The sequence below is a fragment of the Morus notabilis genome, unplaced genomic scaffold (genome assembly GCF_000414095.1).
Source record: "Morus notabilis unplaced genomic scaffold, ASM41409v2 Scaffold45, whole genome shotgun sequence".
Taxonomy (NCBI): Eukaryota; Viridiplantae; Streptophyta; class Magnoliopsida; order Rosales; family Moraceae; genus Morus; species Morus notabilis.
Window position 1 is genome coordinate 193759 of NW_010366164.1, and position 17663 is coordinate 211421.

Consider the following 17663-nt stretch of genomic DNA (forward strand, 5'->3'; position numbering starts at 1 on the left):
CTGTATTACACAAGTTAGGATTACATAATGTATTAAATATAATATATTATATAATTATATATTATATTATAATATAATCTAATATAGTTGTAATTTTTAATTATATTATAAAACGTTACTGTTTCTTATATAATATTATGATATGTTTTATAATATTATAATTATATTAACCATTTTAATATTATTATTATATTCTATATCATCATTATATAATATATTATAAATATATAAAATATTGGTGCTATATATAATATAAAAATATTCATTTAATTTCATAGTATTCTCAAAATTACAACTAAACACATGAATTAACTTTTTTTTCCATTCTATTACCATTACTATTTTCATTATCATTACCATTACTTTCCCCCATTGTAATCAAACGCACCCTAAGGTCGTAATTCCATTGATTCACCCCTTTTCTAGTTGGCTAATAAGTTATGGGCTAAACTGGGCCTAGGTTCTCTTAATCCATGGATTAGGCCCTCTTAGCTCGAGTACGCCCAAACTCAACCCCGGTTGGGTTGGACCAACTTGTACTCTTTTCTTGAGAAAATTGCAGAATTTATCTTTAAGAGTGTATAAATCTAGACTTTTATCTCTTACTCTTGATAAATACCCTTTTGTTAGTATAATTATTTGACTAAAAAGGTTATGAATCAAGAATAAAAAGTAAATCCTGACACATGCACTTTCAATGGGTATTTGTCAAAATTACTTACTCTTCTTCTTCTTCCATGTGTGGACCAACTTGCACTCGTCTTCTTCTTCCTTTTTTTTGAGTAGACGAAAAGTGCTAAAAAATAGATACAATCTACGTCGTTTTGACAAAAATGAAAAAAAATACTTTCAAGACCGAAACGATATGTCATTTTTTTGCTGATGAGAAAAACAACATCGTTTTAATAAAACGATAAAAAATTTTATTTTTATGATTTTCTCTATTTTTCGTCTTTAAAAAATAAAATAAAATAAAAAAGAGGTCAAAACATTCTACAATTTTGTAGACAAGATCCATACATTTTTCTGAGCATGCCTACAAAAAATGGCCTCAAATTATGAAAAAAGAAAATGCTATCAAAAAGCCCCCAGCCCGTGCAGTAGGTCGCCCAGGGGTCGGGATGGGTCAAAAATTGATATTTTTATTTATGTTTTAAATTCTAAAATTAATACATGATTTTTAAGAATTAATGCACAAGCGATACCATTTTTTGGTGAATACTCATTTTTATGATTTTCTCTATTTTTTGTCTTTGAAAAATAAAATAAAATAAAATAAAAACGATGTCAAAAAATTTTGAAATTTTACAGGCACGATCCTTACATTTTTCAGAGCATGCCTCCAAAAAATGGCATCGGATAATGAAAAAAGAAAACGCTGCCAAAACCCACCCTGACGGCGCAGTAGGGCGTCCAAGGGCCAAGATGAGTAAAAAATTAACATTTCTATTTATGTTTTATATTTTAAAATTAATATATGATTTTTACGAATTAATGCAACAAGCGGCACTATTTTTTGATGAATATTCTATTTTTTATGATTTTCCATATTTTTTGCCTTTAAAAAATAAAATAAAATAAAAATGATGTCAAAAAGTTCTGAAATTTTACAGACACGATTCTTACATTATTCTAAGCATGCCTACAAAAAATGAAATCGAATTATGAAAAAAGAAAACGCTGCTGAAAAGCCCCTGGCCCGCGCAGTGGGGCGCCAAGTAGCCAGGATGGGTAAAAAATTTACATTTTTATTTATCTTTTGCATTCTAAAATTAATACATGATTTTTAAGAAAATGCAACAAGTGGCACCATTTTTTATGAATATTCTATTTTTTATGATTTCTCAATTTTTTATCTTTAAGAAATAAAATAATATGAAAATTATGTCAAAACATTTTGAAATTTTGGAGACAAGATCCTTACATTTTTCTAAGCATGCCTACAAACAATGGCCTCAAATTATAAAAAAAAAAAAACGCTGCTAAAAAGCTCTCGGCCCGCGCAGTGGGGTGCCTAGGGGCCAAGATGAGTCAAAAATTAACATTTTATTTATGTTTTACATTCTAAAATTAATTCAAGATTTTTAAGAATTAATGCAACAAGCGGCACCATTGTTGGATGCATATTCTATTTTTCATGATTTTTCCTATTTTTCATCTTTGAAAAATAAAATAAAATAAAAATGATGCCAAAAAGTCCTCGGCCAGCGCAGTGGGGCGCCCAAGGGCTAGGATGAGTCAAAAATTCATATTTTTATTTATCTTTTGCATTTTAAAACTAGTACACAATTTTTAAGAATAAGTGCAACAAGTGGCACCATTTTTCGATGAATATTCTATTTTTTATGATTTTCTATATTTTTTGCCTTTGAAAAATAAAATAAAATAAAATAAAAATGACGTCAAAAAATTCTAAAATTTTACAGACACGATTAGTGTGCCTACAAAAAAGAGTCAAAATGTGATAAAAACATTCACAAACAAAACGACATGTCATTTTGACAAAAAGAGAAAAAACTTTCACAAACAAAACGACTTGTCGTTTTTATTCATGCATCAAAACGACATGTCAATTTGTCAAGAACGACAAAAAAATCCACAACCAAAATGACATGTCGTGTTTCTAATCTAACAAAATGACGTCATTTTGTAAAAAAGGCAAAAAACTTTCAGCAATAAAATGACATGTCATTTTTTACTAACGACTCAAATGAAGTCGGTTTGACAAAAACAACAAACAACTTTCACAAATGAAACGACATGTCATTTTTTTTTATGACAAGAAACAACGTTGTTTTCCATAAAACCATGAAAAAGTGTCACCTATAAAGCAACATGTCATTTTGACAAAAAAAGGAAAAAAAAAAACCTACAAAATGACATGTCATTTTGAAAAAAAATTTCATAAAAAAATGATATGTCATGTTTATTGATGCGTCAAAATGACGTCGTTTTAAAAAAAAAAAAAGACAAATTTCACCAACAAAAACACATGTCAGTTTTTCTGATGCTAGAAAACGACATCGTTTTGATAGAAATGAAAAAATACTTTCAAGAGCAAAATGTTATATCGGTATTCTGCAGATGAGAAAAATGACGCCGTTTTAACAAAACAACAAAGAATTCTATTTTTATGATTTTCTCTATTTTTCATCTTTCAAAAATAAAATAAAATAAAAATGACGTCAAAATATTTTTAAATAATTTTGTAGACAAGATCCTTTCATTTTTCTGAGCATGCCTACAAAAAATTGCCTCAAATTATGAAAAAAGAAGACACTGCCAAAAAGCCCCCGGCCGGCGCAATGGGTCGCCCAGGGGCTGGGATAGGTCAAAAATTGATATTTTTATTTATGTTTTACATTCTGAAATTAACACATGATTTTTAAGAATTAGTGCAACAAGAGGCATCATTTTATGATAATATTCTATTTTTATGATTTTCTCTATTTTTCACCTTTGAAAAATAAAATAAAATAAAAATGATGTCAAAAAATTCTAAAATTTTGCAGACACGATCCTTCCATTATTTTGAGCATGTCTGCAAAAAAAAAAAAAAAATAGAACCGAACTTTGAAAAAAGAAAATGCTACTAAAAAGCCCCCGGCCCGCGCATTGGGACGCCAAGTGGCTGAGATCGGTCAAAAATTAACATTTTTATTTATCTTTTATGTTGTCAAATTAATACATGATTTTTAGGAATTAATGCAACAAGCGGCACCATATTTATGAATATTTTATTTTTTATGCCAAAACATTTTGAAATTTTACAGACAAGATCCTTACATTTTTCTAAGCATGCGAACAAAAAATGGCCTCAAATTATTAGAAAAATGCTGCCAAAAAGCCCCCGGCCCGCGTAGTGGGGCGCCCAGGGGCCAGGATGAGTCAAAAATTAACAACTTATTTATGTTTTAGATTCTAAAATTAATACATGATTTTTAGGAATTAATACAACAAGCGACACTATTGTTTGATGATATTCTATTTTTTTTATGATTTTCCCTAGTTTTCATTTTTGAAAAATAAAATAAAATAAAAATCACGTCAAAAAGTTCTGAAATTCTGCAGACACGATCCATACATTATTCTGAGCATGCGTGTAAAAAATGGCATCAAATTATGAAAAAAGAAAACACTGAAAAAAGTGCTTGGCTAGGGCACTAGGGCACCCAGGGACAGGGATGGGTCAAAAATTCATAATTTTATTTATCTTTTGCATTCTAAAACAAATACATGATTTTTAAGTATTAACGTAACAAGTGGCACAATTTTTTGATGAATATTCTATTTTCATGATTTTCTATATTTTTTGTCTTGGAAAAATAAAAACAAACGTTGTTTATTAAAAAAACAAACGCTGTCAGAAAGCATCCGGCCGGCGCAGTGGGGTGCCAGGCGCCAAGATGAGTCAAACATTAACATTTTTATTTATGTTTTACCTTCTAAACTTAATACATGATTTTTATGAATTAATGTAACAGGCGACACTATTTTTTTGATGAATATTCTATTTTTTGATGATTTTTTGTATTTTTCATCTTTGAAAATTAAAATAATATAAAAATGACATCAAAAAGTTCTAAAATTTTACATACATGATCCTTACATTGTTCTCAGCATGCTTGTAAAAAATGGTCTCGAATTATAAAAAAGAAAACGTTGTCAAAAAACACCCAGCCTACGTAGTGGGGGGCGCCCAGGGGCCCTGATGAATGAACATTAACATTTTTATTTATGTTTTACATTCTAAAATTAACATGTGATTTTTAGTATTTAATGCAAAAAGCGGCACCAGTTTTTGATGAATATTCTATTTTTTATGGTTTTTCATATTTTTCGTCTTTAAAAATTAAAATAAACTAAAAACTACGTCAGAAAGTTCTAAAATTCTGTAGACACGATCCTTAAATTTTTCTGAGCATGCTTGTACATAATGGCCTCGAATTATGAAAAAAGAAAACACTGCAAAAAAATACCCCATTTACACAGTGGGACGCCCAATTGTTAGGATGAGTCAAACATTAACATATTTGTTTCTGTTTTACATTCTCAACTTAATACATGATTTTTAGTAATTAATGCAACAAGCGGCACCATTTTTTGGTTAATATACTATTTTTTATGATTTTTTGTCTTTAAAAATTAAAATAAAATAAATACGACGTCAAAAAGTTCTAAAATTTTGCAGATGCGATCCTAACATTTTTCAGAGCATGCTTGCAAAAAATGGCCTGAAATTGTGAAAAATGCAAAGGCTGCCAAAAAGCACCTGACCCGCGCAGTAGTCTGGATGAGTCAAACATTAACATTTTTATTTCGTTTTTACATTCTAAAATTAATACATAATTTTTAGGAATTAATGGAACAAGCGGCACTATTTTTTGCGAAATATTCTACTTTTTATGATTTTTCATCTTTGAAAATTAAAATAAAATAAAAATGAAGTAAAAAAAGTTCTAAAATTTTTCAGACACGATCCTTAGATTTTTCTGAGCATGCTAATAAAAAATGGCAACAAATTATTAAAAAGAAAACACTGCCAAAAAGTACCCCGCTCGCGCAGTGGGGCGTGTAGGGGCCAGGATGAGTCAAACATAAATATTTTTATTTATGTTTTACATCTAAAATTAACACATGATTTTTAGAAATTAATGCAACAAGCGGCCTAATTTTTTGATGAATATTCTATTTTTTATGATTATTTGTATTTTTCATCATCGAAAATTAAAATAAAAAAATGACGTCAAAAAATTCTAAAATGTTACAGATACGATCCTTACATTTTTCTGCGCACGCTTACAAAAAATGGCATCGAATTACAAAAAAAAGAAAACGATGCCAAAAAAGAACATAGCCCTCGCAGTGAGGCGCCCAAAGATCAGGACGAATCAAACGTTAACATTTTTATTTATGTTTTACATTCTAAATTTAATAAATGATTTTTAGGAATTAATGCAACAAGCGACACCATGTTTTGTTAAATATTCTATTTTTTATGATTTTTTGTATTTTTCATTTTTGAAAATTAAAATAAAAATAAAAAGAAGTCTAAAAGTTCTAAAATTTTAGAGACACGATCCTTATATTTTTCTGAGCATGCTTGCAAAAAATGGCATCGAATTATTAAAAAAGTAAACGCTGTCAAAAAGTACCCGGCCCGCGCAGTGGGGCACAAAAGGGCCATGATGAGTCAAACATTAATATTTTTTTTTATGTTTTACATTCTAAAATTACTATGAGTTTTAGGAATTAATGCAACAAGCGACACCATTTTTTGATGAATATTCTTTTTTTATGATTTTCTGTATTTTTTGTCTTTGAAAATAAAAATAAAATAAAAACAACATCAAAAAGTTCTAAAATTTTTCAAACACGATCCTTACATTTTTCTGAGCATGCTTGCAAAAAATGGCCTAAAATTATGAAAAAAGAAAACGCTGCCAAAAAGCACCCAGCCCGCGCAGTGGGGGCACCCAGGGGCCAGGATGAGTCAAACATAAACTTTTTTATTTATGTTTTACATGCCAAAATTAATAGATGATTTTTAAGAATTAATGCAACAAGCGACACCATTTTTTGTTGAATATTCAATTTTTTTATGATTTTTCGTATTTGAATATTAAAATAAAATAAAAACGATGTCAAAAAGTTCTAAAATTTTGCAGTCACGAACATTACATTTTTCGGCGCATGCTTAGGAAAAATGACCTCAAATTATTAAAAAAGCAAACGCTACCAAAAAGCACCTGGCCCGCGTAGTGGGGTGCCTAGGGGCCAGGATGAGTCAACCATTAACATTTTTAATTATGTTTTACATTTTAAAATTAATACATGATTTTTAGGAATTAATGCAACAAGCAAAACTATTTTTTATGAATATTCTATTTTTTAGGATTTTCCCTATTTTTCATCTTTAAAAATTAAATTAAAATTAAAACGACGTCAAAAAGTTCTAAAATTTTGCAGAGACGATCCTTACATTTTTCTGAGCATGCCCGCAAAAAGTGACCTCAAATTATGAAAACAGAAAACACTGTCAAAAAGCGCCCCGCCCGCGTAGTGGGGTGCCCAGTAGTCAGGATGAGTGACTCATTAAAATTAATAGATGATTTTTAGGAATTAATGCAATAAGCGGCACTATTTTTTGATGAATATTCTATTTTTTTATGATTTTTCGTATTTATTGTCTTTACAAATTAAAATAAAATAAAAATGATGTCAAAAGGTTTTAAAATTTTGCAGACATGTCTTCACATTTTTCTGAGAATGCCATAAAGAAATGGCAACGAATTATGAAAAGAAACGCTGTCAAAGAGCACCGCGCTCGCGTAGTAAGGCGCCCAAGGCCCAGGATAAGTCAAACATTAGCATTTTTATTTACGTTTTACATTCTAAAATTAATACATGATTTTTAAGAATTAATACAACTCATGGCACCATTTTTTGTTGAATATCCTATTTTTATGATTTTTTGTATTTTTCGTCTTTGAAAATTAAAATAAAATAAAAACGAAGTCAAAAAGTTTTAAAAATTTACAGACATGATCCTTACATTTTTCTGAGTATGCTTGCAAAAAATGGCCGCGAGTTATGAAAAAAGAAAACGCTGCCAAAAGGCACAAAGTCCGCTTAGTGGGGCGCCCAGGGACCAGGATGAGTCAAACATTAACATTTTTATTTATGTTTTACATTCCAAAATTAAAACATGATTCTTAGGAATTAATGTAACAACTGGCACCATTTTTTGTTGAATATTCTAGTTTTTATGATTTTCTGTATTTTTCCTCTTTGAAAATTAAAATACAATAAAAAAGATGTCAAAAGGTTTTAAAATTTTGCAGACACTATCGTTACATTTTTCTGAGTATGCTTGCAAAAAATGGCCTCGAATTATGAAAAGAGAAAACACTGCCAAAAAGAACACAGCCCGCGCAGTAGCGCCCAGGGAACAGGATGAGTCAAACATTAACATTTTTATTTATGTTTTACATTCCAAAATTAATACACCATTTTTAGGAATTAATGCATCAAGCAGCACCATTTTTTGATGAATATTCTATTCGTTATTATTTTCTCTATTTTTTTGTTTGAAAAATAAAATAAAATAAAAATGACGTCAAAAAATTATAAAATTTTACAAAGACGATCCTTATGGCTGTATTTGGAATTGATTTTGTTTTTGTTTTTTATGTTTTTTGAGAAAGAAAAAATGAAAAGGTTTTCAAAATGGCGTTTCGCGCAATAAAGACAAAAAACTGAAATGAAAACGATTTTTTAGTTTAGTGTAAAATGAGAGAGAAATGAAAAATGACTTTTAGTCATTTTTCATTTTTTGTTTTCTCCTTTCTCAAGCAGATAGAAAAAGAGAGATACATTAATAGGTTTTTTATACTGAAAACAATATCTTAATAAAATTACCAAATGCATTTTTAAAAATGATTTCTGTTTGAGATTGAAAATGTTTTCATTTTCATTTTCATACAAAAAATAAAATCATTTTAGAACGAATTCCAAATGCACCTTATATGTTTCTAAGCATGCCTGCAAAAATGGCCAAAAAAATGAAAAACAAAACGATGTCAAAAAGATCCCACCTGCGCAGTGGGGCGAGATGCATAAAAAACCTACATTTTATTTATGTTTTGCCTTTTAAATTAACACATGATTTCTCTAAATTAATGCAACAAGCGGCACCGTTTTTTTTATGAATATTATATTTTTTTATTATTTTCTCTACGTTTTGTTTTAGAAAAATAAAATTAAATAAATACAACGTCAAAAAATTCTAAAATTCTACAATCATAATCCTTATATTTTTCTGAGCTTGCCTGCAAAAAAATGCCTCAAAAAATGAAAAAAGGAAAACGCTGTCAAAAAGTCCCCAGATCGCACAGTGGGGCCCCAGGGGCTAGGATATGTCAAAAATTCACATTTTTTTTATGGTTTCCATTCAAAAATTAATGCATGATTTTTGGGGATTAATGCAACAAGTGGCACCATTGTTTCTTTAGTATTCTATTTTTTTTTTATGATTTTCTCTATTATTCGTATTTGGAAAATAAAATAAAATAAAATGATGTTAAAAGCTTCTTAAATTTTGTAGACACGATCCTTACAATTTTTTGAGCTTGCCGGCAAAAAAAGGGATCAAAAAATAAAAAAACAAAAATGCTGTCAAAAGGCCCCCGACCTGCGCATTGGGACGCCCAGTGGCCTGGATGGGTCAAAAATTCACATTTTTATTTATCTTTTGCATTCTAAAATTTATACATTATTTTTAGCAATTAATGCAACAAGCGGCACCATATTTTGATGTACCTTCTATTTTTTATTATAATCTCTATTATTCGTCTTAAAAAAAATAAAATAAAATAAAACGACTTCAAAATATTCTGAAATTTTACATACATGATCCTTACATTTTTCTGAGCATGTCTAAAAAAATGACCTCAAAAAATGAAGAAAGAAAAGCACTGTCAAAAAGCCCCCATACCGCGCAGTGAGGCTTCCAGGGGCCATGATATGTGAAAAATTCACATTTTTATTTAAGTTTTGAATTCTAACATTACTAAATAATTTTTAAGAATTAATGCAACAAGCAGCACCATTATTTTTTTAATATACTATTTTTGCATTCTAAAATTAATACACAATTTTTAAGAATTAATGCAACAAGCGTCACCATTTTTTGATGAATATTCTATTTTTTATGATTTTCTCTATTTTTCGTCTTTGTAAAATAAAATAATATACATACAACGCCAAAAAATTCTGAAATTTTGTAGACAGGATCCTTACATTTTTCTGTGCATGCCTGCAAAAAATGGCATCAAAAACTGAAAAAAAAACACTGTCAAAAAGCCCCCAGACTGCGCAGTATAGCACCCAGGGGCCGGGATGGGTCAAAAATTTACATTTTTATTTATATTTTATATTATAAAATTAATACATTATTTTAGCAATTAATGCAACAAGCGGCACCTTTTTTTATATCTTCTATTTTTTTATGATTTTCTCTATTATTCATCTTTAAAAAATAAAATAAAACAAAATTCTGTCAAAAGATTCTTTAATTTTACAGACATGATCCTTACATTTTTCTGAGCATCTCTGCAAAAAATGAAAAAAGGAACATGATGCCAAAAAACTCCCAGGCCGCGCAGTAGGGCGCCCCGGGGCCGGGATGGGTCAAAAAATCACATTTTTATTTATGTTTTGCATTCTAAAATTAATACATGATTTTTAAGAATTAATGCAACAAGCGGCACCATTTTTTCTTTAATATTCTAATTTTTATGATTTTCTCTATTTGGCGTCTTTGAAAAATAAAATAAAATAAAAATTATGTCAAAACTCTTTGAAATTTTGTAGACACGATCCTTACAATTTTATGAGCATGCCTGTAAAAAATGACCTGAAAAATGAAAAAAGAAAAACACTGTCAAAAAGTTCCCATACCGCACAGTGGGGCACCCAGGGGCCGGGATGGGTCAAAAAATCACATTTTTATTTATGTTTTGCATTCTAAAATTAATATATGGGTTTTAAGAATTAATGCAACAAGCGGCACCATTTTTTGATGTATCTTTTATTTTTTAATAGTTTCTTTATTTTTCGTATTCAAAAAATAAAATAAAATAAAATAAAAACGACGTCGAAGTGGTTTGAAATTTGGCATATAAGATCCTTACATTTTTCTAAGCATGCCTGCAAAAAATAGCCTCAAAAAATGAAATAAAGAAAAACGATGTCAAAAAGTCGTTAGCTAGTGTAGTGGGGTGCCTAGGGGCCGGGATGGGTAAAAAATTTATATTTTTTTATGTTTTGCATTCTAAAATTAATACACGATTTTCAGGAATCAATGCAACAAGCGGTACTATTTTTTGATGTATATTCTATTTTTTATGATTTTCAATATTTTTCGTCTTTGAAAAAGAAAATAAAATCAAAACGACATCAAAATACTAAAATTTTACAGAATTTTTCTGAGCACGTCTACAAAAAATGGCCTCAATAAATGAAAAAATAAAAACGCTGTCAAAAAACCCACGGACCGCGCATTGGGGCGCCTAGGGGCCAGGATTGGTAAAAAAAATCACATTTTTATTTATGTTTTACATTCTAAAATTAATACATGATTTTTAGGAATTAATGCAACAAGCAGCACCAGTTTTTCTTTGATATTCTATTTTTTTTATTTTCTCTATTTTTTGTCTTTGAAAAATAAAATAAAATAAAAATGACATCAAAATATTCTGAAATTTTGTAGACACGATCCTTACATTTTTCTAAGCATGCCTGCAAAAAATGGCCTTAAAAAATAAAAAAAGAAAAACGGTGTCAAAAAACCCTCAGAACGCGCAGTGGGGCGCCCAGGGGCCGGGATGGGTCAAAAATTCACATTTTTATTTCTGTTTTGCATTTTAAAATTAATACACAATTTTTAAGAATTAATGCAACAAGCGACACCATTTTTTGATGAATATTCTATTTTTTAAGATTTTCTCTATTATTTGTCTTTGAAAAATAAAATAAAGTAAAAACGATGTCAAAATAGTCTAAAATTTTGCAAACACGATCCTTACATTTTTCTGAGCATGCCTGCAAAAAATGAAATAAGAAAAATGATGTCAAAAAGCTGTCAGCCCGCACAAGGAGGCGCCCAGGGGCCGGGATGTGTCAAAAATTCTCCTTTTTATTTATGTTTTGCATTCTAAAATTAATACACAATTTTTAAGAATTAATGCAATAGCGTCACCATTTTTTTCATGAATATTTTATTTTTTATGATTTTCTTTATTTTTCGTCTTTACAAAATAAAATAAAATATATACGTCAAAAAATTCTGAAATTTTAGACACGATCCTTATATTTTTCTAAACATGCCTACAAAAAATGGCCTCAAAAAATGAAAAAAATAAAAATAAAAAAACCTCCGACTTGCGCAGTGGGACGCCTAAGGTCGAGATGGGTCGAATGTTCTTGTTTTTATTTATATTTTACATTCTAAAATTAATACATAATTTTTAAGAATTAATACTATTTTTTGATAAATATTTTATTTTTTATGATTTTCTCTCTTTTTCGTAACAATTTTTTCGCTAGCCTTGTGGCATTTTATTGAAAAACAAATATAAATAAATTCGCCTGGGGAAAAAAAATCTGGTCGACTGATCATGACCAAGTTCTATTCTTTTCTTTTGTCATTTCTTTTGCCAAGTACCACACATTTGTTCAAACCCATATTTTTCGACTCGCTTTCCTTCATTTCTTCCTTGAGAAAGTCCATTTGTTTACCAAAATTTCGATACACCAAGGGTGACTGAAGCTGAACCACAATAAAATTATAGGTTTCCAACTCATTCTGATCGATGATACCCAGTGAAGAAAGGCGAAGTACAGGTGGAAATATTACAGCCAAAAAGGGTATGTGTAGAAATATCCAGGCAAGAGAAAATATAATGGTGGAATTGAAATTTAGGCATATAGAGAGAAAACAGTCTCTTGTGCAGAAGGTCTCGAGCAATATATACTCGTTTCAATATTAAAATGGTCACATTTCTGGATGTGGATTACAACAAGCAATTCATCACATGATTCATGGTTGTAGTTTTCTCAAAACCCAAACAAAGAATGGTGTGAGATGACAAAAACAACCACGGGTTCGAGAAGACATGAACCTCAAGAGACAACGGCAGTACTTTCATACTTTCCCGGGATCAAAGTACCCTCCTATGCCCTCCAAAAGCCCATATCTGGAGAAATACATTAAAACCAAAAAATCAATCAGAAACCAAAAAATCAATCAGACTTCTTCCCTTTGAAATAAGAGCATGAGAATTTGACAACAAAAGAACAAAATCAATTCCTTAGAAAGGGTAGAGAGATCAGCGATGACGTGATTTTATGTTTGATTAGGTAAAATTTAGTAGAGTTCCAATGAATGTCTTCAGTGCTCAATATCCATAAACGAAAAGTCACCTAAAGCTTTTAGTTGAACATAGATACTTAATGAATCTAGCACTCACATCAAAAAAGTATACTTTATCATTTAACATTCTTTTTTTATAAGCAGCAGCCGAATTTAGCATTAACATTATTCTGTAGAATTTTATTTCAGATTCTAGACAATCAATGTCACCTCGCCTCTTAAGAAGGTTTTAAGTACTAACGATCTCCCTAATTGCATGAATCATATAGCTCTGAGAATTCCTTTAAAGATGTTTTGCTTTTAATGGCGCGAAGTTGGTAATATTTTCAAGAATCACGTTTTCTAATGTGGGTTTATTATACCAACCTTGAGGTTTGTATCCCAACTTCCTGTACACAAGGCACTCCCATCAGCGGACAAACCCAAACAGCTGATTCGGCCCTCATGTGAATTTTGGAGAGATCCCAAGTTCAAAACAACCTACCACAAATAGAAGGATTAATCCATTAAAATGACATTATACGAAATCTACCGTAATACAAGCAGAAAAACTGGAGATATGTACAGGAAGGAGAATCAGTATACAAAGTTTAGTGGCTAGACCATCTCCAATGCAAATGCTGAAGCCAATGTTATATTTGGCAAGAAAAGAAGAGTAAAAAATGGTATATTTGATATCTTATTTTATTTTGTACTACAATGCATAATGTTATTTAAATACTAAATCTATTTTTTGTCATAAATTTTAAGCTTCGGAACTTGTAAAAAGAAATTTTTTTAAGTGTTAATTAATTTGAAAAGGGCAATGTTGTGTGATTAAAAAGTGAAAAGGTCAACGCATCAACAAATAAGCAACAAATGCCAAATTTGATATTGAGTATAGCATTTCATTGGACAATGATATTCATATCCGAATTCCAAATTTTGCCATTGCATTGAAAATGCTCTTAAGTTATTATTTGGACATGATAACTCTAGGTGGGGAGAGTTTGACGTAGAAACCAGGAAAGATGGAAATTACAGACAGTGGGGGAACCATCAGAAAGATCCATTTACACATGTTATAGACCAATACACAACTAAACCGCCAGATGAGATAGTTCAAAATTTGGAAATTGTTGTTTTTACAAACTCCATGTGAAAAGCGCTCTTATGTCCAACAAATATATTTAGGAATTAAAAATTAGCTTGAAAACTCTAATAATCTCCCAAGACAACTCTAATAATTGATCATGAACAAGAATACTATGAATGTGTCACTCAATTGGCTATGCAAGAGAGTTTGCATCAAAGGCCACTTTAATATGCAAAATTTGGAAATTACCTCGGCCAATAAAGTATCCCACACATAAAACTCGCCATTTCCGTATGCAGCAAAGAGAAGTCTTCCTGATATGGAGAATGCAATTGAAGTCACAGACGGTTCATCTTTGTCACCATGCTGCTGCTGGTATACTTGGAGCTGATGCCCAGTCCTGATATCAAATAACCTGCAAGTTCCATCATCCGAGCCAGTTCCAAATCTATTTCCATCTGGAAAGAACTTTACACAATTAACATCTCCCTTATGACCTTGAAACGTCCGCACTGCTCGACTTGCCACGCGAGTATCCCACAGTCGGGCGGTTCCATCACATGAACCAGATACAAACATTCTTGGATTGGATCCGTTAATTGAAACACTGAAACAACAAAAAAGCAACCTTATAGTAAGATTTTTGAGTGGGGTCCTGATCTTTAAGCCAAAATCTTTGCACTGCAATACCGAAAAATAATCACTTGCCAACTTTACATGATATTGCATAAAAAATTGTAAGGCAACATTATACGTAAAGGGAACAGAAAAGTTTCTATTTTCACCGATACATATCCAGAGCAGATAAAGCAAGCAAAACGAATTTTGACCACTTTGATGTCGTATATTTCAGATTTCGAGCAAAAAAGAATAAGAATACGGATAACCAGAAAGAACCATATAGAGGGTTCCAAAAAGTAGAAATTTCACAATATATTCAATTCATCGAGTATAGGAGCCCGATTAATTTCACAGTAACTGCAGAGGAACAAATGATGCAAATTTTCCCTCTGTAGCCTAAGCTTACACAATGCTAGCTTTCTGAACTCTTTGGGAAAATTTACTAACATAAAACAACTCTTGCCTGCCTAAGACCTCTTGGCCTAGTGGCACTGGGGGATTTGAGTGGGGTCAGATTTAGGTGGGGGTTGTAGGTTCAATCCCGTGTTGTATAAAAAAAAAAAAAAAAAAGGAACCAACTCTTGCCTAACCTCCATTTTTTCAATTTCAAGTACTAGCCACTTGCGCAAATTCTTCAACTTCTTTAGCCAAATATATATATATATATATATATATATATTTCTATTTATGCATGTGCATATAACTTATAAGTATGTCCATTTTAGGCATATCTATAAACCTGTTACATGTATATATGGATACTTCTGTGTGAGCACTGTTGAATCTAATCTCCTTCAGGAAAACCATGCAAATGTGACTTAGCTCAATACTTGTCTGGTGTCTCTAAAGTCTTAATTATTAAAATACCTCAGTACGTCTGCAGTGTGTCCAGACTGAAATTCACCACCAAAAACTGAAGTTCTAAGGCCTGTAGTGATATCCCACAAAACACAGGTCTGATCACCAGAACTGGTAATTAAGTGAGTGTCCTCCTCTGGAACATATTGACAGGAGGAAACATAACCCCTATGACCAATAAGCGTTTTCGCTACAGGCAGATTCCCATCTCTGTCGGTTGGTGAATTAAGATTGAAGATAGAGCAAACACTGTCAAGACCACCACAGGCAACAGACTGGCCGGTCGGCGAAAACGCACAGTTCATCACCCATGCACATGGTAGCTTTATAGCGTGGGTTTTCTGGCTTGTTAGCGCATTCCACACTATCAATCGCCCATCTTGAGATGCACTTACAATCCGATTCTTTTCAGGAGTCCAATCTAATGAATACACCTGAAAAATTCTCCATAAGCATAAATCTTATTTAAATTTATCCATCCAATGAAAAAATAAACAAACTATGCAACAAACTATGCTACGCCAACAGGCCAAATACACAATCGTTAGCCTAAATAATAAGACAATCAAATATATAAACAAAGCTAGAACTGGACAGTGGTAAATAATACTAAATAGCAACACAAATTATCATAACAAGCTTTTGGAGGTCAAGTACGCATAAGCACAAACATACATGGTCAAAAAAGTAGAAACCAATAGTATAACAAGTTTTCATTTTCAACAACATGTTTACTCAAACCTTCATTAACATCAGTCATCAAAACTTCAAATGATCCTAAAAATTCAAACTTTTCCCAAGAATTTGCTGATCTTCACCGGTATTTTTACTTCAGTTCCAAACATAAAAAACAAAAACTAATAATTCTACAAATTCCATCAATCTATTTATAACAGCAAAAAGATTATATATATAGCAGAAAGCTCATTATATGTGTATTTATATATAACTGTATTCACCTTTCCAGTATGACCTTGCAAAGTTCTGCAGCACACTAGATCCGTAGGTCCAAACCGGACCGGTGTTCTTCCCTGAGACTTGGCATATCCCGCAACTGCAAAAATTCAACATCGTACCAATTAGATCCAAAAATCGAAAAATTAAAAACCAAAATAAAATAAAATAAAATGGAATAAAGCAAGAAATAGGAAAAAGAACACGAAAGAATCAAAGGGTGGCTGACCATCGGTGTCGAGCAAAGAAAGTCGCCTCTGCCTCAATTGCTCTCTGAGAGAGTTGACCGTCTCTGTTGTCGCCACGTGGCGCTCTTTCAGCTCGGCGACAGACATTTTCCCTCCTCGGAATTGAAGTCAGAACTAGGAGAAGACCGCCATAGCCAGAAACACAGAAAAACGAAAAAGGCCTGATCTTGAGCTAGAGTCCCAACCCCATGGAGCTTCCGAACTTCGTAGAGTGATCAGTCAATCAGATTAGGGTTTTTGCCACCCCTCCGCCGAAATTTTAATTGATACTCTCTCTCAATCGCACAAACACAGAGAGAGAGAGAGGATGAGAGAGAAGTGGTGGGGGTTGCAGGTGCCAAGTGTGGCGGTATCTCCTCCTCCGCAAACACACACACACAGAGCGCAGCCTATGACCCGTCTCAATTTTCAGGAGAGAGAGAGAGAGGAGAGAGAAAGTGAAAGAGGATAGAGAGATTAGCTGTTGAAGAGAGAAGAAGCGCGTGGGATTATTTGCTAATAAGTTGTTGTTGTTGTCATGGTGAAAATTGGACTGGCGCGTGGACTCCTTTTTAAGCCACGTGTCGTTTGATGATGAACTTCTGTCTGTAGTCTATTTGCTAGAACACCTTGTCAGTTGTGAGTTGTCAATGTAGGGTTTTAGGTCTCATTCATTTCGTTGATTCAAGTTTTTAATTCGAGTTGAGATATAATTTTATGTGAGAGTTTTTTACTATAATAAAAAAGTTATATGTGATTATTTGTGAAAGTTTTTTACTGTAACAAAACTCAAATTCTAAACTCGAATCAGCGAAATGAACTGGATCTAAGGCTCTTGGTTTTATGAGTTTAAACTCATCATTTTAATTATGTTATAACATTTTTTTTATAAAAAATTTAAAATTTAAATGTTAAAATTAAATTATTGATTTAAATGTATAGACTAAATCATTTTGAGGACGTTTAGTTGATGAATTTAAAATCATGATTCAGA

At 31.4% G+C, this 17663-nt stretch overlaps 1 protein-coding gene across 1 annotated transcript; it reads right to left on the reverse strand.

The window, feature by feature from the left end:
- Positions 1-12414: 12414 nt before the first annotated feature.
- Positions 12415-17172, reverse strand: LOC21410048 (guanine nucleotide-binding protein subunit beta-2). The gene is made up of 6 exons (XM_010109541.2): positions 16672-17172; positions 16448-16542; positions 15498-15922; positions 14259-14616; positions 13301-13414; positions 12415-12758 (listed from the first exon to the last, which is right to left on the reverse strand). The coding sequence occupies exons 1-6, from the start codon at positions 16775-16777 to the stop codon at positions 12723-12725; spliced, it is 1134 nt and encodes a 377-aa protein (XP_010107843.1). The 5' UTR covers positions 16778-17172; the 3' UTR covers positions 12415-12722.
- Positions 17173-17663: the final 491 nt, after the last annotated feature.